The 23,062-nt window shown below is 43.9% G+C and overlaps 2 protein-coding genes across 4 annotated transcripts; both read right to left on the reverse strand.

The window, feature by feature from the left end:
- Positions 1-103: 103 nt before the first annotated feature.
- ccdc74b (coiled-coil domain containing 74B) lies at positions 104-3,838 on the reverse strand. Its single transcript, XM_076163654.1, has 7 exons — positions 3,556-3,838; positions 2,580-2,627; positions 1,711-1,828; positions 1,274-1,469; positions 1,080-1,180; positions 931-990; positions 104-815 (listed from the first exon to the last, which is right to left on the reverse strand). Exons 1-7 carry the CDS (start codon positions 3,836-3,838, stop codon positions 689-691), a joined length of 933 nt encoding a protein of 310 aa, XP_076019769.1. The 3' UTR covers positions 104-688.
- A 456-nt stretch (positions 3,839-4,294) lies between these two features.
- On the reverse strand, positions 4,295-22,638 carry ulk1b (unc-51 like autophagy activating kinase 1). Of its 3 annotated transcripts, none has more exons than XM_076163816.1 (27): positions 21,978-22,638; positions 21,015-21,107; positions 20,605-20,646; positions 17,811-17,843; positions 16,534-16,570; positions 15,174-15,347; positions 14,078-14,151; positions 13,843-13,944; positions 13,487-13,545; positions 13,116-13,198; positions 12,830-12,880; positions 12,551-12,642; positions 12,293-12,452; positions 12,096-12,147; positions 11,896-11,982; positions 11,284-11,415; positions 10,915-11,063; positions 10,418-10,680; positions 9,916-10,121; positions 9,622-9,743; positions 9,292-9,417; positions 8,754-8,941; positions 8,473-8,639; positions 8,117-8,235; positions 7,840-7,997; positions 7,566-7,701; positions 4,295-7,376 (listed from the first exon to the last, which is right to left on the reverse strand). In XM_076163816.1, exons 1-27 carry the CDS (start codon positions 22,065-22,067, stop codon positions 7,321-7,323), a joined length of 3,051 nt encoding a protein of 1,016 aa, XP_076019931.1. In that variant the 5' UTR covers positions 22,068-22,638; the 3' UTR covers positions 4,295-7,320. The 3 variants fall into 3 exon arrangements, with proteins under 3 accessions (XP_076019931.1, XP_076019930.1, XP_076019929.1); XM_076163815.1 differs by having other exon boundaries at positions 8,754-8,938; positions 12,096-12,150; XM_076163814.1 differs by having other exon boundaries at positions 12,096-12,150.
- Between the last annotated feature and the right edge of the window lie 424 nt (positions 22,639-23,062).

Raw genomic sequence — 23,062 nt, forward strand, 5'->3', positions numbered from 1 at the left:
TCTATCATTTGTTTACTTGTGTATTAGCTTCAAAGTGCAATCACAGTGACACATGTTTCAGAATCATCTTGTGTATTTCATAGCAATCTTTTAATTGCAGCAAGTATGGAGACAATGCAGGTCATTCTTTATTTTGACAGTGATTTTTTAGAGTGCTCCAATCAAAAGAGCACTGTTACATCACTCTGTGAAATATAATATTAATACTATATCATCAGCACAAAGGCTTTAGTACAGCTTCACTTAGTCGGTTTCAGTTCAGCCTCTTGTGGTTAAATGAGCAGCAGGTATTGATATGGAGATGAACCTACAGTAAATTCAAGAGCATATCTTCAGCAGTAGCATAAAGAAAGTATAAAGCTGGAGTTTACACACTCACATACATTTACTCTCCTTGTGCTCACTATTTAGCATTTCTCTGTACAGTAGCAGAGGCAGAAGAGAAGTGTGCAAAGTTATACTCTGAGGTCTTTTTCCTTTCCTATAAACTTGACATAATCTTTCTGTTAACAAGTGAATTTCTGTACACATTTCAGAAATATGAAGTCACAGAACGTAAATGCTTCAACTGGATATCCGTCACCGATACTGAATTGATTCCACAGACCACAATCGGTCATCTGTGTGTCTTTCAGCGCCGGTCCTGAGGTGTAAGCATGTGGTGGATACCGTGGTAGGTTTGACCGTGTCACTGTACCGTCCTTTTGAAACGGTTTCCCTGCACGGCGCAAGTCCTCCTCTGTCTGTCTGCGATGGTGGAGGTGAGGCTCTGTCTGAGGGCCGGGAGGGTCACGCTCCTCTGAGAGGATCCAAACCTGGAGAGGGCAAAATTTGAGTGAGTGAGTGAGTGAGTGAGTGAAAGAGTGAAAGAGTGAAACGCCTCCATATTGGTTAAAAAAAGGCAGATTTATATTCAGCAAAATGACTTGCGTTTTTTCTGGAAACGTTTGATGACCCAGTTTTGGAAGCCTCTCTACTTCTGAAGATTTGCTGAAAAGTGCAACAAAATGAGAAACAATTTAGTGTTTCAAACGGATGCGATGACGACGGTGACAAAAAGATTTTCCCAAAGACTGTACCGAGAACCGTCAGCCAGGTAGGCCTTGGTCAGAATGTAGTTCTCTGGCGTGATCTTCTTGCTGAAGACAATATCTCTCAGCAATGCCTTCACACGTAGTATCTAAAGTTCAACCGGCAGAGAAATGTCATTATGAAACCTGTACTTCTGTTAAGCTGTTGCAAATGATTGGATTGTCGCTCTTTGATATCCTACCTCTTGAGACTGCAGACTGTTAGCGTTGTAAAGCTGCCGGATGATGATCTCACACTCCTTCAGTGTGGGAGCCCGCGGCGGGTGGGAGGCACTGCTGTGTATTCGCAGAGGCTGTAATGAGGTGATGAGGCCCCCCTTTGGCTCCGAGTCGGGTTCCGGCCTGGATGATCCTTCAATCTCACCGCTCTCCGCAGCCCTGCTCCCAGGTAGTCGGCGAAATTATAGTAACAGAGAACAAAATGCAAACTGATTCCAGATTTGAATTTGATAACTCCCTCTCACACGCTTCTCTACAGCTGCAAACTGGATTGTGCTCAAACCACATGCCAACTCTCTTCCAGTGAAAGCAAGGGAGGTCATGACCTCATACTTATAATCACTATGAACGTAGGCGAGACAGAGAGCGAACAAAGAGCAGAGGAAGCACAGAGGCGTACTCGAGTGTCTGGTCCTGTGTGGGTCGCGTGTCTTGCAGCGATTGCTCGAGGTAGATCTCTGCGTGGGCCTCGCTTCCCTGCGTGGGCGGCCTGATGCTCCGTCGACTGGGCGTCGTTGCTATAGAAGAGAGACGACACAATGATTGACTTCCATCTTCCTTTTACATGAACGTTTGTATCTTTAGTCCTTGCAAGTTGCGATAATTAATTACTGCGTAGTCCTCATTCAAATCAAGCCAAACTGATAAATAGATACATTTCAGATGAAGTTTAGGAGAACAGGGACACAGCTATTTCTATTTATCCACTTCATAAACATTACTGACTCGCTTAATCTTTATGACATGTTGTCTTGTTAAATGAGCCGTATTTTGTTGTGACTCAAGTAATGATATGTGAAATAAATTATGCCGGTTTCTTTAGGCTACAGTGACTCCATCACAGCTAATTAAAATATGAAATGAAGTCGGATCATTAAGATTATGGAGCGTTCACACACTACAACACCGCTGCTTACCATCAACAACCGCACAGTTTGGTCTGTTGATGACTAAACAGCAGTCGTGTTGCTGTTAGTACGTGTCGGGATTTTTGTGGTCAAATAGAAACATTCCCACAAATTGGAATTGTAAAATAATGTGCTCCAAAAGATTATTATTGTTATTATTAAGACTATTAAGTTTAAGAAAGAGTGCTACAGCAATGCGGCAGACATACACGCATACCTGTATATGTGTAGAATGCAAAACTATACATAAGCATTCTGATCAGGCACAGCACAGGGCGACAACAAATAGGAAAGCAGGTTTGCGACAAAAAACAGGAAAGCAGGTTTGCGATAAAGACAGGAAAGCATGTTTGCGTCTCACCTTTTCTACTCGACTTGGGAGGCTCCATTATAAGTCGATACTGCAACTCTGCAAAGTCCACATCAGGTGAATTTCAGAGAGTGTTACACGTCATAAACACACAGTTGTGATCATCATCGGAGGCCCTGACTGCAGCAGCGCGTAGAGGGGTGACTAAAGGACCCACTGGTGTCCGGTTAGTTACGGTATTTGGACTCGGTGGCCCAGCAAGTAAAGTGACACCAGGTCCCATTCCACCTCCCACTGAGAAACCACTCGCCTTCCTTTTTTTTTTTACATCAGTCAAAAACCCTGGAGTTGCTATGCGACCACTGGGCCTAGATTGAATGTCGCACATTCAACACCTTATCAATGTGCGGCGAGCTTTTCATCTGTCAGTCACCCGTATTGATTACGCACAGAGGGTGACAACAACACAGGATACAGCCTTTACAGTCATTTCCAGATGAATGAATAATCATCTCTCATATCTCTATGAACTCAAAGTATTATAACTCAGACAAGGTTACAGGTTATTATATTGATTATATTATATTGATATGATTCTTTTGCTCTGGCCTTTGCTCTCTTAGACCTCATGTAATGTGTCTGTACTGGGAACTGGTTAATCGATATGTCAATGTTATGAGCCTGGCATATTATGACGTAACCTTAACATTGACTGCATTCATAGAGGGACTACATGTCCTCTCAGTTGTCCCAGATGGACAAACGAGGGCTGAAGCTGGTCTGTCTGTAGCTGTCTAGGTTTGGCTCAGAAATTATCAATCACCCAGCGTGAGGCTGCTGTTGCTTCATCCATGAAATTAATATCGACCAAAGAGTCATAGATGTAGATGTTTTGTTTTGATTTAAAGTTTTGTTTACTTAAGCATAAGCATGGCGCTGTAATCAAGTGATGGATGGAACTCTTTCTCTTTCATTAAGCTCTTGGCTGACTTTAAAATAGTATTTCCTCACAAAACTTAATCTCTACCTTTATTCTCCCGTCTTAGATGGTCTACTTCAGCGTGGAGCCTCTGCAGAGTTTCCTTGTGTTGCTGCTGCAGAAACACGATGTCGTTCTGCAGAGACGCGACGCGGCGCTGCTCCACGTCCCCGCCGCTCCTCAGTGCTCCTCTGTCCGCAGCCGGAGCAACAGGTAGCGGCCTCGGGTGGCTCTCCGGTAAACGCCGCGGAGAGGAAAGTTTCCCGAGACACCCGACTCTGGACCAGTGTGGCAGGTTGCGCACCGGCGGAAGGTTCTGACTCTGCTGCATCGTTTGGGCCGATAAATCGGCTAAAGCATCGCTAGCTAGCAAGGCGACGACGACCTGGTTTCTGGCACAATAATTATCTCCCACACTAGCACCGTCGCTACGTTAACTTACATTATTATACATTTCCTAGAAGCGATATAATTGCATGTCAGTAAAATTTAGTATCTTTTCAAGTCTCGCTAGTTTTGCCTTGTCTGTCATGCCCTACAGCGGTATATAACGTTGCTGTGACAACCACCTGTCTCTGTGCTCACGGACAATATCGCGAGACTTACACCGTGAACGCGTTGTAGTTGGGGTCAAGATGAGATCTGATTTTTACCCACTGGTGCAACAGTATCGTAACTTCTATTGCACAGAGGCTGATCACTTCTAAATGAGCACGGAAAGATTCAGCCCGACATGAAAATTACCATTAATAAGTTGATAAGGAAACAAAACACATCGAGCCAAGACTTTTGCTTTCACTTTATTCATGTTGCAGCTGTCAAAGGGTAAAGGTTACATCACACAGGGACATTGAGATAGTGTCTGTCATAGAGACAGGCCATTAAAGGGCCTGTGCAATGGTGGGAGACGATGGAAGATCAGCAGAAGGCCTATTCTTTGGAAACTTGTACTTTCATTGTATGGTAATGTTCTCTCCATGTTTGCAGCATCACACATACGATAAAAGCAATAACTTAATTTACAGTATTTACACTGGTGTGCAGATAAGGTGTAAATGAAAGCATTTGTGTACAAAAAGAAAGATCTAAATGAATGCAGATGGACTGTGGGAGTGCACATAGCACAGGCTGCATCTTCATGAGGGCTACATTTAATTGGTAGTTTAAAAATCAGACAGTACTTTGTTGACCCCCAAATACAAAACTCCTTTTCATTTGCCATTCTCGACAAAAGGGTCACAAACTTGGGATTAGCTACACAACAGTGGAGTAAATCAGTGTCTTGCTCGAGGACACTTCAGCAGACTGGATAGGTGCTTATAACGGGGATTTCCTCTCATCAAAGGGAAGCTTCCTCCTTCATACTCCTGCTGGCCGTCCCCCTCTTTAGTTACTCAATTGCTGCAAAAAATGTTTGCAGCAACAGATTTTGTGATTCTTATGAGTCCTACACAAGATAATCATCATTTGCAGGGCTGCTTGACGAGATTGTAGGGACCGATAAAAAAGTGACACATGCATCAATTTATAAAAGGTAAGAGGATCTCTCTCTGCTACCTGCAGCTCTTGAAGCATTGCTGCTATATACCTGAAGAACAGTATGTAAAGAAAGAGAACCTGCTAATGAGTTGGTAATAGGAATGTCCACAGAAATGATACGTATACAGAATGTTCTATGTAAGGAAATATAAAATAAAAACAATTCAGCAACAATTCCTCTGATGAAACGAGAAAGGCCACAAAGCAAAGCAACAACGCATGTTTAGCAAAACTCTTCACGGTGAAAAACCTTAATCTTTCCTCCATTCTGTTCCATCCAAAAATGCTACGAATCTGGCTTCAGCTCCGACACCAACATGTATTCACAATCTTAAACAATTTGTAAAGCAGGGATGGGAGTCAATACAACACAAAAAAAAACAAATCAAGGAAAGGAAAGCTCAAGATTTTGAATGGAAGTTTCAACATAAACTCAAAACCCTCCGCAGAGTCAACGTGAGACAAAACCAAGAGATCCAAATCGTGCTACAAAGCAGTTTCACCATTCCTGCCCACTCACAAACTCCACTGTCCATTAATGCCACACACAACACTTTTCACACATGCATACACACAGGCACACACACACACACACAGACGTCTCTTTGAAAGCCATCAAAGCAGAAGTTAACCCTTTCCATAAGTCCACCAAGATCTAGGGGAGAGACGGGATTTGGTGGCTGGGATCAATATCCGCGGCAAAGAAAAATATTTCAGGCAATTAGGCAAATACCCTCAGAATCAACACAGGTTCCTCCTCTAAATCAAACAGCGATCACTCACCGACTACTCTGAAACAAAACACAAGACTATCAAAGCAAAGCAAACTTTTTTTTTTTTCAGTGTAAAGCTTTTTTTTTTCCTTCTTCTTCCTCCAAGAAACCTTACCAAGACTTCCAAGCTTATTTTATACCTTGTTTATACCACTCTCACATCTGTCACACATTATGTTCAACTATAACTCTAACACAGCTAAATCTATAACTAAAAAATATGCAAGTAAAAATCTGTAAATAATACCACACACGCCTCTCGTGTCTACAACTGGGCATGCTGAGCACATTCCACTCAAGATCACCCTCTAAAAGACTTCAAACAGTGCAATAATGTTTCCATGTTATTCGTGGGGGGGTCTTTACATTCAAAATTGATTGACATACTCCATGACTTGGTAGAGAAAGATATAAAACGATCAAACGGAGTAACTTGTAACGCCATGAGCTGCTTGATCTGGATGAATATGACGCAGTTCACTCCGACACAACAGCCGCTGTCAGGCTGCCATCAGTCCGTCGAATGCAGGATTTTTGAATTCAACGCGTTCTTCTTGTTTTCTGCATCTTGACAGCCTTGTGAATGAAATTGGGCCCCATTTTCTGCCTATTGCTTCCTAAACTGCCACCACTTTAGAGTGTGGTATGACAGAGGATGGGCATAGCAGAACCTCACACACACATTCATCTTCCATTGGTCAGGTCCAAAGCAAATTTCGCATCCAAAATATTCAAACTTAGGAATGCATTTTTTAATCGGAATTGGCTTCCACTTCAGCATCTCCCCCTCTGTTTTTGAACCAATTCCACGTTTGTGCCTTTATGCTTTTGTGGTCATCTAGCCATTTTTGCACACTCCCCTTCAGCAAAGCATGCGACAAATATGTCAAATAAAATGAAAACTGGAAACATGTAGCGGCGTAAGACATAAAGTTGAAGAGAAAGGCTGTTCCTGGTCTTCTTAACCATATTCCACATGTGAGCGTAGAGAAAAGACATTCTCCCTCCGCCGCTGATCATCAAAGAAGTTACCTGCAGCATTTATTTATGTCTACACTCTAAAACACTGCTGATGTTGAGATACGTACGTGTGTGTATGACTACTTGGCAATAATCGCTATAGATTATGTTGTGACCAGTGACAGGGATTTATGCAAAAACCTCCCGGCCAACAATACCAGTTTCAGCTCCAGGACTAAGGTGCACTCGCTATGACAAGAACACAGACATTCTTTCACAGCACACAAGCGTGTTTTTGCCTGACACTGATTCACGTTTAGCGTTTGGAGAAGTCGCCATCGCCGCCTCAGTCCAGAGCTCTAAACAGATAGCAACCCCGTTCAGAGTACAAACCACTGGAGGCAGACTGATGACTCGAGTGAAAACCAAAGCACGGTGTCAAAGAGACCCGTGGAGGTGCAGGATGAAGCTGTGGTGGAAATGGTGCAAGGTGCGAATGACGTCATATCCACATGTTCAGCAAGTACAGGAGAAGCTACAGTCAAACACAGAGTCCTGACTGCAGAGCTGTGAGGCGTCGCTCGATGCACTCCTTATCTGCACACACACACACACACACACACACACACACACACACACACAGAAAGACAAGGTTGTTAGAATTGAACAGGGTTAAATAATGCTGATAGGAGGAGGACAGAACTGTACAATTCATTCCACCCCACTTATACCTCCACTCCTTATCGCTGTATATAGATTTGCAAGAGATCATTATTCTGTGCTTACATTTGCTAACACTGAGGATGTCGCTCTGCTCCGTGAGCAGCAAACTCAGGCCTTCCATCAGCAGCAAAGCCTTGTGGTAGCGCAGGATGGAGGCTTCCCCCTGGTGGAACATCTCGTCCAGCGCAGCAGCTTGAACCTTAGCAGAATATCTCATGCAATCAGTTTAAAAATCAGGTTGAAATACAAATTTGAGCATTTAATGTGCATGCATAGGATGATTGAGAGATTCAGATGTGGTCTGTCGGTGTGTGACCCTTGTTTGCTTCTTTCTTACCATCTGCACAGTGTGGCTGAACAGCAGACGCTCGGCGGTGATGGAGGTGATTTGGTCCATTAGACTGTGCTTCTTGGAAAAGAAGCGCTCCAGACGAGTGTTGAGAGAACGACAGGACAACACGCTGGACTTGTACAGCTCGTTCAGCCTCTTCAGTACTGTGCACGAGTAGAAGAATGACATTGTAGCACTTATACTGTACATTACTTTTAAACAATGTTAGTTTTGCAAGTTATTATACAAACTTAACACGTTTAGAGGATGAAATGTCTCCTACCTTGTTTGACAGTAGCAGATGGGTAAAGTTTACCCTGTTTGACTCTTTCCATGGCTGTGTGTAAGGCAGTGGACAAGAGTTCTGCTGTCTTCAGGTACAGAACCAGCTGTTCTGCATGACTGAGGAAACACATACACACACAGAATGTTCACACGTGTACACAAACACCCACAACTCCTAAGACGGTTCATGTTTGTCAACTAGAACAAATGATTTCCTTTAATTACGTTTTCCTCTTCCTAACATTAGACATAGCCAGCAGGTTTTAAAAACCATCAAAATAATTTTCTATTTTAAATGGATGATGTGATTTCCACCAACCAAGGCTCATTTGGCTGTGGCTAAATTGGCCTTACCTCCACTCTCGGCTCAGGGAGCTTATCTGATCTGCCACCAGGCTCTGCTGCTGAAGGAGCGAGGGCTCCATCAGCAGCCCGGCTCCACGGGATCCAGCTACCTCAATCAGGCAGCGGGCGAAATCCAACGTGAAACGAAGGCTTTGCAGAGTTTCTGTGTGCTCCTGCTGCACTCGGACAGAGATGGAGGGATTATTGAGAGACATCTGACATACATTTGAACACAATTTTATACCATTATACCAATATCAGCGCTACTTTGAGGAAATCCAGGTGCTTACCTCCATCAAGGTCTCTTCGGGCAGCTCAGGAGCCTCGAATGTTACACAGCCAGCCATGTTGGCTGTGATGGGATCAGTGAAGCTGTAGCGGCGACTAGGAGAAGCGTCAAAGCCGTCCAGGTACATGCCTGTCTGGGGGTGGCGGCCTGTGAGCGAGCCGACTGGGCTGATGGAACTGAACGAGCCTGCTGGAGTGAGAAGAGAGAGAAAATCTCATCATTAATCATCAAATATATTAACCATTAAATAAAAGATGCTTTGGTTGTATGTATGAAAATAAGAATTCTCTTTGAACCAGTAAATGAACTGGTTTTTGGTGTCGTTTGCCTGCAGCTATGCAAATGTTTTCACTTGCAGTAAACCTGAATTAGCATTTTATAATTGCCAGTGGGAACATGTGAGGTCAGAAAACCTGTTATTGGGATTATTACTTATTTAAAACAAGAGTGCAATTTCCAACACGTGGGGTAACTTTATTTCACGTGTTCATGAAAGCGATGACACGCTTGTATTTCTCTGTGTTCAGGTTTGCAGCTACCTGAGTATTTCCTCTGGCAGCAGGTCTGTGGCGGAGTGCTGCCGCTGGGAGGGGAGCCCACAGTGAAGACCACCTGTGCTGGGCTGATGGAGCCGGGTGCAAAGCATCCAGCACCACCTGGGGGCACTAGAGGTCAGAAAAGAGCACTTATGAAAGGTGACGAAGGAAAATAGGCAATCAGCTTTACTTTGTGGGCCGGAATATTATTTAGAAGAAATTATATCAATATTAACTATAACTGTATATATGACTCATAACTACTGTTTCAGTAATGAACTACCTAGATATACTTTAAATTTTAATCTCAAATGATCAGTTAAATATGTGTACCTTTTATGTCTATGGCTTTTTCGGAGGTCAGGTTCTCTGAGCTGCCTTTCTCACCCACGGGTCCACCGGGTCCAAACGCAGCCATCAGTAGCATGTCAGAGAGCCGACCTGCACTCTGAGACCTGCACACCACCGGAAGCGGAGATGGAGAGAAAGGTGAAATACAGAAACACCTGCGACCCATTCAACTCCTTTGTTCACTCACTTTCCTCCCTATCAGATACATGAGCAGTTCTTCCACTATCCTCTATCTGGACCTTTCACAGTATTTGAGAAGAACCAATATGTTCCTACCTGCCAAAGCCCTTAGTGTTGTCATTCAGTCTGTGGATGCAGTGAGTGGGATGAGCAGCAAGCGGGTGTCCCTGTTGTCCGTGGTCTCTGGGTTCAGGTAGGGCAGTCCTGCTGCCAGGGGAACCGATGACCAAACCCTGCTGTGTCAGGAAGGTCACGAGGTTTGGAGAGCTGGGAGGCTTGGGGAACTCAAACGGAGGAATGGCCTGAAGAGGGAGGAGGGGAGAAGAGGTCATAGAGGTTTGTTTAAACTGCTTAATAAAACTGCTTGCTCAATAAAACCATGCAAACAAGGTCTGTCTCTCACATGCTAGAAGACAAATGCAAAAGCTTTTGTAAATTACACTTCATGAGCAGTTTTCAATCAGATTGATTGAATTTCCTACACCCGATCACAGGAGGGGGCTGTTATACCCCATCAGTCAGCAGCACAGGTGAGGATGTTGTGACTGTCGGGCTCATGTGGGTTGTAAAGACAGAGAGGGACAACTCGATGACTCACCCTCGACGGGGAGCCCAGGATGGTGGGCAGAGGGTTGCGCTGCATTAGCTCACTGAGCCTGGGGGAAGAGTGCAGCGGGCGGACAGCCATCAGGCCTGCAGGGGCGGGGGCCCCAACCGGGTCCGAGTGCTGCTTTCTGATCTTCTGCCTGCTGCTGCCACTGGCACAGTCCAACAGACAGGGGGCACTGTGGAGCCGCGAGCCCAGTCCTGCTGTCTGTGGCTGCTGCAGAGAAGTTGGCCGCGGTTCAGCGTGCTCAGGAACTGTGACGGAAAGTGGAAGGGAGGAAGGTCGTGATATTTCTGCTTTCAGACAAGATGTGGCAAACAAAAAGGAAGGAGTCAAAAGCAGAACTCACAATCTGGAGAATAAACAGGAAATATTGACCTACTTTTACAGGTTCTACAAAAATGTCTCCTTTTTGAAAAAGCATTCTCAGAGCAAAAAGCAAACCTACTACTCCATCATCCAGATGACCAGAGCAAACCTGGACCTACCTGGAGGCGAGATTTGGAAAGGCCTGGCTCCTCCCAGGGACGGTCTGCGGGGGGTGCCCACGGCTCCCTGCCCATATGGAGGCGAGGGTCCGGGCCGGAGAAAACCCAGCGAGCCTCCGCTGCTGTACCGATGCACCGGAGCCGAAAGCCTACGGGAGAAGCAGAAGCAGAAAGACGAGTTCATTTCCAGCCTGCGCGGGGCGTGGTTCTGATTGGAAATGCAAATGCCTGCACAAACATTCAAATGGAAATGAACAGACTCTGTGTGTGTGTGTGTGTGTGTGTGTGTGTGTGTGTGTGTGTGTGTGTGTGTGTGTGTGTGTGTGTGTGTGTGTGTGTGTGTGTGTGTGTGTGTGTGTGGATACAGACCGTGGTGAGCCATCTTGTTTGATAGAATGGAGGTTCTGCTCCATGCGCTGGTAGTTCTGGACCTGAGAGGGGACTGGAATAGGCGACGACTTGCCATAGTTTCCATAGTTACTTGCCGAGAACTCACTGGGCCTGCCAACAAACAGTGAGAGAGACGGAAACTGCTGAAGTGCGTGTGTGTGTCTGTGTCTGTGTGTGTGGGTGTGTGGGTGTGCAGAGACAGAATGACAAAGTACCAATGTCAACAGAAATGAATCCACAGTATTTTGGAGATTAAAAAAATGACAATAGTATCAGTGTCACAGTGCATATATTGGACTGTCACTCTGAAATAAGGTGAGAAGATTTAGAAGTCGGGCTCTGAGGAAATGAACGACACCGAGCTTGATGCTTTATCACAAACCCAAACACCGGGAGCTCTCACTAACAAATCTGTCTGCACTTCAAATAGATTCTTTATCCAGTGAAACACTAATGAGGAAAACAAACATTTAAGTAATATGATTCACTTATTTGATGGGTGATACAAGCTGGAGATATTTAGCAGCCATCGACATCAGCAATTATAATTATGATTATATAATAATCTTGAACTGAATCTATTATGGTTACCTGGCAGCACTTGGAGAGCCGCTGTAGGAGGGAGAGTGTGGTGGAGTCTTGGCTTGACTACACACACCCGCAGAGGCCAGGAGAGATCTGATTAAATGCGGTAAAGACTTCATCAAAATGCAAACCTAAGACAGCAGATCTTGTAAACGTACATTTACTGCACACAGAGAGTGATCAAGAAAGCCATTCTTGCTTCTTACCCGCTGTTCATCAGGCTATCATGCAGCACTTCTCTCTCACATGTCAGTTCAGCTGCTGGAAACAACATAGGAATCAAATAAAGAGTGGAATCAAAGTAATTTCTCTCTCTGTTAAGTTAATACATGAATAAACAGTGATTAAAACCTATGACCACTTCACATTTGAGCAGCAACTCCAGAAGAAACACCATTCTTACTGTTAGCCGGCACCATGACAAAGTCATCCGTGTCACAGGAGGATGAGTTCTTGCTGCTGCCACCTCCTCCAGATGAATCCTTGAGGAGAAACCCAGCTGCCTCCTGGGTAGGAGAGGCCTGAGCTTTGGCCCGCAGATGCTGAACCTCAGCGAGCGACTGCTGCACACACACACGGGCAGACGGAAAGTATGAGGAGAGGCGGGCCAACGAGAAAGAAAGAAAGAAAGAAATACAGCCGAGAAATAGTGAGCACAAACCGGTGGAGAGGCGAGGTGAGAGGTGGAGGAGCTGCTACAGGAGCTGGCTGACGCAGAGCTCGGCAAGCATGTCATGGTCACAGCAGGAGTCGCTTTAAGGAGACAAAACAAGCACACATCACAGGCTGTTTCTGCACTGCTGTCACACTGCTCAGGTTAGAAATCATGGATATGAATATGGTGGACAAACACGTGAGCCAATAAAGTCCAGACCATCATGTCCTCTGTAATTGTCCTGCTAGATTAGATGAAGAACGTGTTTTGTGCGTTCTAACTTACTCTTTTTCATGGATGAACTGGCCTCCAGGAAAGGATGAGAGAAGAACTCATCTACAAACATCGGAAGAAATAATTACAGCATGATTCTATCCATCACATAGAAATAACAGCAGAAATCATTTGTTAGATTTGCCAAGATCAATTAACATGACTCATATCTATTAGAGGAAACCATTTATTTATTATATAAACGAGCATAATTCCTTGTATGTCACATTTGGGTTCAGCTTTCTTTTACTGTGGACATAAATGAGGCTGATGTTTCAATCAATTGCTATCCACTAACCAAAGTCCATGCGGTCCTTGTGATTGCGCTGCAGCAGACCCAGCAGCAGGTGCCTCAGGTGGCTCGAGGTCTCTCTGGGGATACTGGGAGACACAAAGCACCAGGAAATGGCATTCATTTATTTATTCATAGAGCTGCTCATCTTACATGATTACAGAATGTACCGATAACAATTCTGCACGCTCGTCACTATGAACCCCCTTACACAACTCAGATATGCTAAAGTTGCAACACAGTGATCAGCTTCTACCTGTCTAGTAGGGACCTTAACAGAGGTCACAGTTAGGGACTATACTAAGTATTAGAATCTGAAAGAGAAGTTTAAAGGGACGTTTAAAGACAATATCACAATAAGGACACAATAAACTTACTTGGGGATGAGATTCTTATTTTTCTCATAGAACAGCCGGAGATCCTGGGGACTGCTCGCCTAAGGATGACAAAAGCAAAATGTGTCAGACACTTACAAACACACACACCCACACAAACACACACACACAAGTCTGTGCAAATGCAAACACTAGCATAGCAAGCACATCTTGATACCAGCGCTACATATATCACAGGTTTGGATTCTCTCACCTGAGCTGAACCCCAAACGAGACAACCCACATGTTTAACCAGACAACAAAACATTTCAACAGGATGAGGCTATGCAGGGCAGTGAACTGTCAAAGTTACTCGGGGTCCATTAAACGGAGATGCTGTGCGTTTACAGTGCGCTCACCTGAAAAGGAGCCTTCCCAGTCAGACACTGAAACACGATGGTTCCTATACTCCACAGGTCGGCCTTAGCGTCATAGTTTTGGGACATAATGACTTCAGGAGCCTGTTGAAGAAAAGAGAGAGAGGCAATCATGCTTGAAGGGCAATTAGTGAGACAATTAAGCTTCCATTACTACACATGCAGCACAATGTTTGGAGCAGAAGCTAAATTATAGTGAAGAGAACTTTGTAGTTACCATGTACATGGGCGACCCGCAGAGAGTAGCCGCCATCATGTTGTTCTGGAGGTACCTGGCAAAGCCGAAGTCCGCTGAGGAGAGACAGAGAGACGTATAAATGTAATGAAAAAAGCAAATGAGAGAGGACAACAGGAAGCGAGTTCATTTTTAGAGCAATGAGGGAGTGCAGCTCCATCTGCAGCTCCTGAGGGCAACCCCCAAAAGTTGATTAAATAAGAAAAATGGTAAAACCCCAAGGCTGCACAAACGTCCCATAATGCTCTGAAAAACAAATCAGTTTGTTTCCTACAGAATCCCCAGCAAAACAGTCATCTATTCAGAAATCCAATAAAAACTATACATCATAATCTGTCAGGGAGTGTGGTCAGGAAAAGTTTGATCTGAAGTTTTCTCTAAAACAAAAAAGTCAAAACAATTACTCAGTTCATAATTAACACAAAACATTTCAATTTAATGGATTATCACACCACTTGGCTGATTCTGCTGCGCGCGCGTGTGTGTGCGTGTGTGTGTGTTTGTTTTTTTGCCCGTGGCCCAAAGGCCGAGCAGGTTTTTACAGACTGATGAGGATTAAATATGACTGTCTCGCGCCTCAGGCTTCACTCCCATTCACGAGGCAATCAATTCTCTCCAGCGTAGACAAAAAATATGAATAGGCTTAAGGCTTAAGCACATTTTCCAGACAACTGAATGCCACGGCTGTGTTTGGCCCTGGCAGTTTACAATTATATGGTTCATTTTGCCCTAAAATGACACAACTCTGATGAAACTCGTCACACTCAGCAGGCGTGTAAAGAAGAACTGATATCATACATGATGGAATCACAACGTTGTTTCTAAAACACATCTCTATCTAATCACTGTCTATTACAACATTTAAACTTTAGACTTATCAATATAAATCATCTAGGGACAATCGTCATTAACTTCAGTTTGAATACATTAGTGTCTGTACAAAGCTCAGTCACGCTGCTTTTGTTCCCCCAGGGCACTTTGTCCTTATACCTCCTGTGTGTGAATAAACACACTTTGCATCTCAGCTCGCACGGTAAGGACGTCTCGCTGCGTCTAATTTACATCTTCACACACTGACCTATTTTGATGCAGGTGTTGTTGGAGTGGGACTTGCGCCCCGGAGGGTAGGAGAGCAGGATGTTCTGTGGTTTGAGGTCCCGGTGGATGATGCCTTTGGACTGCAGCACTCTCATGGCCCCTGTGATCTGCTGCAGGAAGACCCGGATGGTGTCCTCACTCAGCGTGCCTTTTGCTATAAAGAGGAACGGGAGGAAACAGCCAGGTGAGGGGGGGGGGGGTTACGTTTCAGGTGGGACAAATATCATAAATAACACAGAAACTCACTTGATACCCTCAATGTTCCTGCTATTGCATTTGGGTCGTTTTATTTTTTAAAATGCACCAAACATTAGATAATATCAGAGATGAGACAGAGGAAACAATAATCTAGTTTAACAAAGGGAAGTGAGAACGTGACAGAGCTCTTTTTATGCTGAATATTCTTAATGAGGAAGCTATTTGACATGACAATGAGTATGCAGTTATAGACAGAACTCTCTTATTAGATTTTAGAAATCTATGAAGAAGCCATTTATATAAGCAGTCAGAGTCAGGATCATTTTACACAATACAGTCTAATTCTAGCTCTGAATCCTCCGTATTCATCCATCCAAGCTTGGACTGTTATCTCATCACCACACTGTCCTCCTGCTCTCCCTCATCCTCAAGGTCAGTGTGTTCTGTGTCATAAAGAACCAGACACAATTACAGCTGCACCTTCTTTCTATTTAAAAGTTGGACTCCAAAACCAAAGTTGGACCAGGAGAGACATTAAGTCGGGTCACAGCAGGGATGGTGACCAAAAACATCAATCTGCAGCAAGAAAAACAACTTCCTAATAGTAACGTTTCAATGATTTCCATTTCAGTTAGTCTGAGGTCTGAGCCTGGAACTGCCATAATTCAATAACGGCAGAAGAGCAGCATTATAGATTAAAATGTAAATGGCTTTGCGCCTCGCCACAGAAATATTTACATTAGCGTGTCATCAAAGCAAATCAACTCGTGAGAAAATCTGTGATGCGTCAAAAAGTTAAGTCATCCTTATCTTGGGAAAACGAGGCCTATTAACTCAACATCTGGAGAAAATAATCTTGTTATCTCTTAACGAGATTCTTTCCTCTTTATCTCAGGAAAACAATAAAAACATAATGACATTGCACAGCCGGCCTCTTTAGGCTTCTGTACATCTGTTAATGTCTCTTTCTTTGCCAGTCAAGGTTCCTCACACAGAATGAGTTTACATGTACAGACTGTAACTGTCGAGATTGGAGTTCCCTTTCCTGTCGGCAACTGATAGGAAGGACATTTCAATAGCAGTTAGAGTGTTATTTCTGCTGACAAAACTCAGGATTGTAGTAGATGAAATGTTCCACTTACAGTGTAAATACTCTGCAAGGTCCCCACCGTTGCAGTACTGGGATCAGAGAGAGACAGAGAGAGAGACAGGAAGAGGGGGACAGCGAATGAATGAAAGCAACAAAGTGAGAGAAGAAAAGCAAACATCAGGCCTGGCAGGTAATACGGCGAGCTCGCGTGCAGCCTGAATAATTGAAATGCGTCAGAGCCGCGAGGCGTCTTGACTCTAGCCGGCCTGGGAAGTGACGGGAAGATTAAAGAGATCAAAGCCTCGATGTGTTGGAGAGTGACGCTCTGCACAAAATTACAGTCAATACCATTCATGCCATTGATATGAATAAGCCCGGGGGGGAAGAGTGGGATGTGTGAGGAGAGGTGGAGCTGCTTTAGTCTCCGTTTGCCATCATGAAAGGCTTCCAACAGGCATTTCCTCCTCTGAGAGCTTTATTACATGGATCTGTTTTATACACTTTTCAGAGGCGCCTATCATTTCTATTGTTTATGTGATCTGGCATTTATGTTGATTCAATTTATTGGGATCCAATGAGGAAGCTGTTCCACTAATACACAGCACAGCCTGCATGCATGCACAACATGATAAAAGCATTTTGTTGGAATTTTGTGTGTCTACTGGGTGAATAAACATGTGTTAAACCCATATATAGTACAGAAATAAAGACATGCAGCCCAGCGTAGACACATACAAGGTCACAAAAAGTACTAAACGTCGTATAACATTCAACAATTTGGCATCATTAACATAGAAGCTGTTACAAAATTCAACAGCATCTGCATTTATAACTTTTAATTACACCCTAATATGAGCTTACAAACACCATAATGCTGCCCGCTGCCATGCCAACAGCAACCAATTTTCAGGGAACAATGCATTTTGATATCTGAGCCCGTTCATAGCAGAGCGAATCAAACATTTGGTGAAATTGGAACACATTTTTTTTGTAATTAAACAGGCAGGGTGACAGGTGTTTGAAGGTGATTTAATGGGCCTAGAACCAAATCAGATGTGGGACATTGTTAGGTGAAATGAAGTAGAGGACGATGCCCTTCAAAATTCTGCAGAATTGCCTGTATTTGTTTCCACTGCCATACAAGAACCCTTGCAGCTTTTGGTTAATGGCTGGTGGTAATTTACTCCACTGCCGCCCATACCTTCTCCTCCTCATATTGACTGAGAGGACACAGCCTGATTAGGATCCAGGTCCTTCACAGGCCTGCGTGCAAAAAGCCTTGACAATAAAGCACTGAGCAAACAAAAGCAGAAATCACAGCAGGCTTACCTCCATTACCAGGTACACTGAGCTGGCAGTTTCCTGAGGGGAGACAGGGGAAGGGGGGAGACAAACATATGTCAGTGACAGACAAAAGGAGGAACAGGTGGCACTAATGCTGACTGAACAGACGCAAAACAAACTTAACTGGTCACACAGACTGGAAAGGGGAAACAGAAATGCAGCCTAAACGGTTGCAGCCAACGTCACAATTCACAGTTAAAGTGAGAAACAGAAACGCAGAGAGGGAAGGAGAAACAGAGAGAAGACACAAAGCAAACACTGATGTCTTGTGGTGGTGTCTCTACTGGTGTGTGAGTCTTATTAAAATGTTTTCGAGGTGGAAACGCGGCCTCGTCTGTGCAATTTAGTCTGATATGCATGAAAGCAAACATTCAAACGATCGTAAACAACTACACGCATTCACAGAGTCAGTGAGGAATAATGAATGCGAGCCACTGTCCTACAGTGCGGCGCTCATATACAGAGCCATCAACAACAAGTGTATTCAGAGTCATTGGCTCGGTGGCCAACATTATCATAACAATGAGGAGGATCATTGAGAGAGGAAGAGAGAGAGCCGGCGTCAGACACAGACGGAGACAGAGAGAAGGAGTCGACCGTCTTCACGAGTCGCCCACAAACTCCAAACAGCCATTTAATTCATCAGCGCCATCAGGGATTTTTGACACAGCACATTTGGAGAATTCATGAATTTGGACAACTTATTCCCCTTCTCTCTCTCTCCCCCCCCCCTCAGACAACCTGTCTCAGGCTCAAGCGTCTTTGGGAAAACATAGCGAGACCCACTTGAAAAAGGGCTCTTATCACATGGCAACAGGCGACTGACTGGTTTCACCATCGCCGCCACCTCAACTCTGTGTCACGTGGAATCAACCCGTTGAGAGGCCCATCGCTTTTTAACAAGCGAGCCAGCCATCTGCGCTCCACAGACTGAGTTACTCTGAGTTACATGTGCAGCCAAACAAAAGGTTGTTTAAGAAAATGTGATAGTCTTGTAGCGATATTGGGATCATATTTCTGTGACTTAGAGCTACAACAGACAATAAAAACACATTAGAGAGCAGAAAATTGGTGTAAAATTAAATTTCCCCAGGCACTGCTGTTGTAAGATTACAGGCTGAGTCACAGTATTGTGGGGCCGTGTACTTCCTGGCTCACTAAAGGTGGAAGGTCCTTCCTCCCCCTGAAGGGACGACACAGACACCGGCTGTCCTCTGCTTTCAGCGTAAACCTGCGAAGAATCCTTTGCCCTCTAAGGTCATCAGAGTTTGGCCGTAAACCATTTTCCGTTGACGCCAACACAGTTTCACTTGTGTGTGTCTGTTACATTTGCAATCAAGTGAAACAACAACACTGCCAAATTAATTTTAAAGTCACTTTGGATGAGAATATCAGGTAAATGGAAAATTGATATGTAAATGCAGATCTCGCCATCTTAACATCCTGTGTCTGGTTGTGTACACAGAGTTAGAGCCCAGCTAGCACAGAAACCATGAAAGTATAATATTTACATTTTATTATGAGTCTACTTGTAGCCGTCTTTGCGGTATAATCAAACTTCCTCACAAAACGATGCAGAAGTATTCATAAAACTTAGTAAAGAATCACACAGTGTCTCCTCTAATCCGGACAGAAACCTAATTTCTCTTGTCTTGTAAATCCGCATAAACATAATGAGCTCTTTATTCCTTATCAAGCACTTTCATGCAGCTAAAATGCAACGCCAGGCGGAGATAACATACATATTAGTCAGTACATTCCCCTATAGCGTTGCAAAATATTGTACAAAAACAATGACTTCATCAAGAAAGGACGGTGGGAATTAATCACAACAAACCTCACGCTCCTTCAGAGTAAAGCATTACTGCTGAATAGCCTAAGTATCCACTTATGCATGGCACAAACTAGCCTACTTGTATTTGACTAGATTGCAGTTCAGCCAGATGTTCCAATTAGAGCAACCTTTGTGTAACTTTATTTAAATAAGTTTAGGCAGCAGCGTTGTCGTGGAGCCAAAAGACAAAAGAAGCACCTGGCTCATTAAGACAAGCTTTTGTTTGTGATTCGGGGGTTGGCGGCCCTAAACAAAAGTCAGCTTGGTGGTTTGTATTCTGGGCTTCAGGCAGGATAATCACTGAGACTGCAGATTCCTGTTAAGCACCTTTCAGTGCAGTCAGCTTTGAGGTTAACACCGGTAATTCACACACAAACCCAGGTAGTATGGCAGCAAAAAGAGTCTTTAAAATACGCTCGTAAAGCAAATGTGTAAAATACAAATTACAGGAACGGGGCTGCACATTTTAAGACGAGTCAAAGAGCTACAACCTGCTCTGGAGTGGTTGTTCTATGGAATCTAAGAGACGAGTCAAAAGCTGAGACACTACACTTCCCAGAAAGCCTTTATCATGGAGGCTGGACATATCAGAGCCACGTGACCGGGGAAGGAATGTCAACACAGAAACACATGATGACCGAGTTCAACTGGAGCCACAGATAGATTCACATTCTTTGAAACGTTACATGTTTACTGGTAAGAAAGACAGATCATAACAAGCCTGCAGGCAGTCAAACAGAAAGTCCGCAAAGTCACATTCAGCAAACTGAAGGGTAAACAAAACAGATAGAGCAGCGTGAGACAGAAGTGGGTCACGTAGAAGAGCTACACAGGATAAACCATCTGCTACACGCACAGCAGAACGGGATGAGGAAATACGGGACAAAGAGTCTATTCACATCTCAGCAAACTGCACATGCTTGAAATGTTGCAGTTACTACGTACCTGAAAGTCCAGTAATGCAACAATGTTCTCATGTTTAAGCTCCTGCAGGGGAAAAAAAGAGACTCTGGTGATTATAGGTACGACAAAGTAATTTATACTTTGCACGGTTCATTAAAAAACATGTTTCACTTGACTTGTGCTGTCATTCACTTCTACTATGACTATATATTTGAATATTCTAAGTAGAGTCAAAGAGGAAATGCAACATTACAGATACCAGTAAGACCAACAGCCGCCATACTGTATATTCCAATAAAAGAGAGTAGCGTACATTTAGGTTAAACTACAATAACATCTGGCCTGAAACAAGAACATGTCACGCTGTGTACGGGGTGCAACCTCACTGCAACACCAGTAACTGGAAACTAGCGATATCCTTACACAAAAAAGGGAAAGAAGGTCTAACTTACCTTGAGTATTTTGATCTCTTTCCCCAGCAGCGTCTGGGACTTTGCCAGGTTCTTCTTGTTTATGCATTTCACTGCAACCTCCCAGTCGTGTTTCTAGAAAGCCACATTAGAGCCAAAATAAACTTTTGTGGATGAAACAATTGCAAACCTCTCTGACTATGTGACCAAGTGGATGGATGCTCAACTTGGCTGCCCTTGTGCCTTTTATTGCAGTACTAGAGTAGAATAGTGAAGCTGATAAAGAAATATATATGTGGCCTCACTTTAACAGTTCCTGCAGCATTTATTATACTTGGAGATTTATAAAATTTCACCAGAGCACAAAATGGAATGTGGCTTGGATGGCTTATCAACTAGTGACTCCCTAATCAGCTGGGAGGTCTGGTTTATTTAAGGTAATGTTGAACTGCAGCCAAAACTGTTTACCTTTAGTACAAACTATAAAGTAAGTGCACTAAAAACTTGAACCTTAAACCTCAAAAGTATCTACATAATATGTGCTGTCAGTATTTGTGCTGACATATTCATAAAAGTAGATGACAAACTGTATATTTGAGTAAAATCGAATTACTTTGACTCCATCCTGTATGTCAGAACTAGTTTCAACATGTTTATTCATTCTGTATATCATTATATCCTTGAATGAAAGCGTTGAGTGTACGATAAACGTGTACAGATCTGCATCAAATAAACCAACAGGCAATCCAACAGACATTGTCCACATTTAAACTGTATTTTAGATGTTTCAACGTTTCATCAGCTGCTGTCTGTATTTCAGGCAACATCCTGTATCTGCTCCCAGGCCTCTTAAGGCCGTACAATGAAAACAAACGCAGTAGCTGGTTAAAACAAGGCGAATATATAACTTAAAACGAAAAACAACACATTATAATAGTTAATTTCGCTCATACTTGCAATGACACTCGTGATAAATGAATAAAATAACAAAACGATAACACTTGCCTCTCGGTGCCTGCCTTTAAAGACGACAGCAAATGCGCCATGTCCTATTAAGTCTTTCCGACTGAACTCGAATTTGCCAACGGTCTCCATGTTGTGTTAAAGTCCTGGTTTGCACTACAAAGACCTGGAGACGAGACCAGGGAGCTGCAGGTCTCCCTCGGTGCTCCCAAAAGCTCCTTTCTCCTCGGCCAAGACGGGACGGCAGCAGCAGGGATGTTCGCCCCCTGTTTCGTTTCCCATGGGCTGCCTTCCTGAAAACAAACTGTCCCCTTCTCTCATGTTCACACACGGCAAGTTTGGAGTCGGATAACTCCTAGGAAAGCTGCACGGCCATTTCCATCGCGCATGAAGTTGATGCTATCGAGCAAAACACACGACGAATCCTGTTATTCCAGCTGCTTTCTGTGGCGCCACCTTAAAACCAGCTAGGTGCCTTTTTGTTTATATACGTTGGAGATCCTCACGTACGCCGCTTCAAAATGTCCCCAAAGCCGAACAAAGCAGCGGCTGTAAAGCTATAAATCAGCGTGCGGCTGCTGGTGTCTATGAAGAGGAATAGGCGTCGTGGTTGTTTGCGATAAACAGCTGAGTCCAGCAAACAAACAGCATCGGTAGTACCAACAAAGCAGACGGCGTCCAGCCTCTGAAGCACTGCGCATGCGCGGCGCAGTTACAGCTGTAGGCATGACGTCAGGAGGATCCTCCAACGCGACAGGGAAGTGTTTGTGTTTATCGACCGCGATCTCATTTTGGTACTTTAAGTTCTGATTTTAATGATCTCAATTTAATTTATTATTAACCTTTGAGTTATTGAGCCTTTTAATTTGCTTTTGTGATCTTTGTTTTACGATGTAATCATTTGTTATATTACCTGATAATACTAGTTAAGAGTAGTTAAAATTACAATGTGAAATATTGCAAGTAACAAAATAACTGGATAAACAATGTGTGTGTGCGTGTGTTTCCTCCTCTCGTCGCTCAGTCACGGGTGGATCTTTGGTGGACGGGCGCATGTGTTCCTCCTGAGCCAGCACCTCACTCCGTTTGCTTTGTTGTGGTGATTGTAGTGTGTGGACCTTCCTGCC

This window comes from Genypterus blacodes, unplaced genomic scaffold, assembly GCF_046128005.1.
Source record: "Genypterus blacodes isolate CSIRO-AG114 ecotype Tasmania unplaced genomic scaffold, CSIRO-AGI_Gbla_v1 ptg000133l_1, whole genome shotgun sequence".
Lineage (NCBI taxonomy): Eukaryota > Metazoa > Chordata > Actinopteri > Ophidiiformes > Ophidiidae > Genypterus > Genypterus blacodes.

What these genes read in the sequence shown, in the direction of transcription:
- ccdc74b (XM_076163654.1), bottom strand. Translation starts at nt 3,838, where the DNA reads ATGCAGCAGAGTCAGAACCTTCCGCCGGTGCGCAACCTGCCACACTGG. An exon ending in TCTAAGACGGGAGAATAAAG is followed by an intron (nt 2,628 to 3,555) that starts GTAGAGATTAAG and finishes TGGACTTTGCAG; the next exon opens with AGTTGCAGTATCGACTTATA. An exon ending in TCCCAAGTCGAGTAGAAAAG is followed by an intron (nt 1,829 to 2,579) that starts GTGAGACGCAAA and finishes TCTCTTCTATAG; the next exon opens with CAACGACGCCCAGTCGACGG.
- ulk1b (XM_076163814.1), bottom strand. Translation starts at nt 22,067, where the DNA reads ATGGAGACCGTTGGCAAATTCGAGTTCAGTCGGAAAGACTTAATAGGA. An exon ending in CCTTGCAGAGTATTTACACT is followed by an intron (nt 15,348 to 16,533) that starts GTAAGTGGAACA and finishes TCCTCTTTATAG; the next exon opens with CAAAAGGCACGCTGAGTGAG. An exon ending in AAAAGCCATAGACATAAAAG is followed by an intron (nt 9,418 to 9,621) that starts GTACACATATTT and finishes TCTGACCTCTAG; the next exon opens with TGCCCCCAGGTGGTGCTGGA.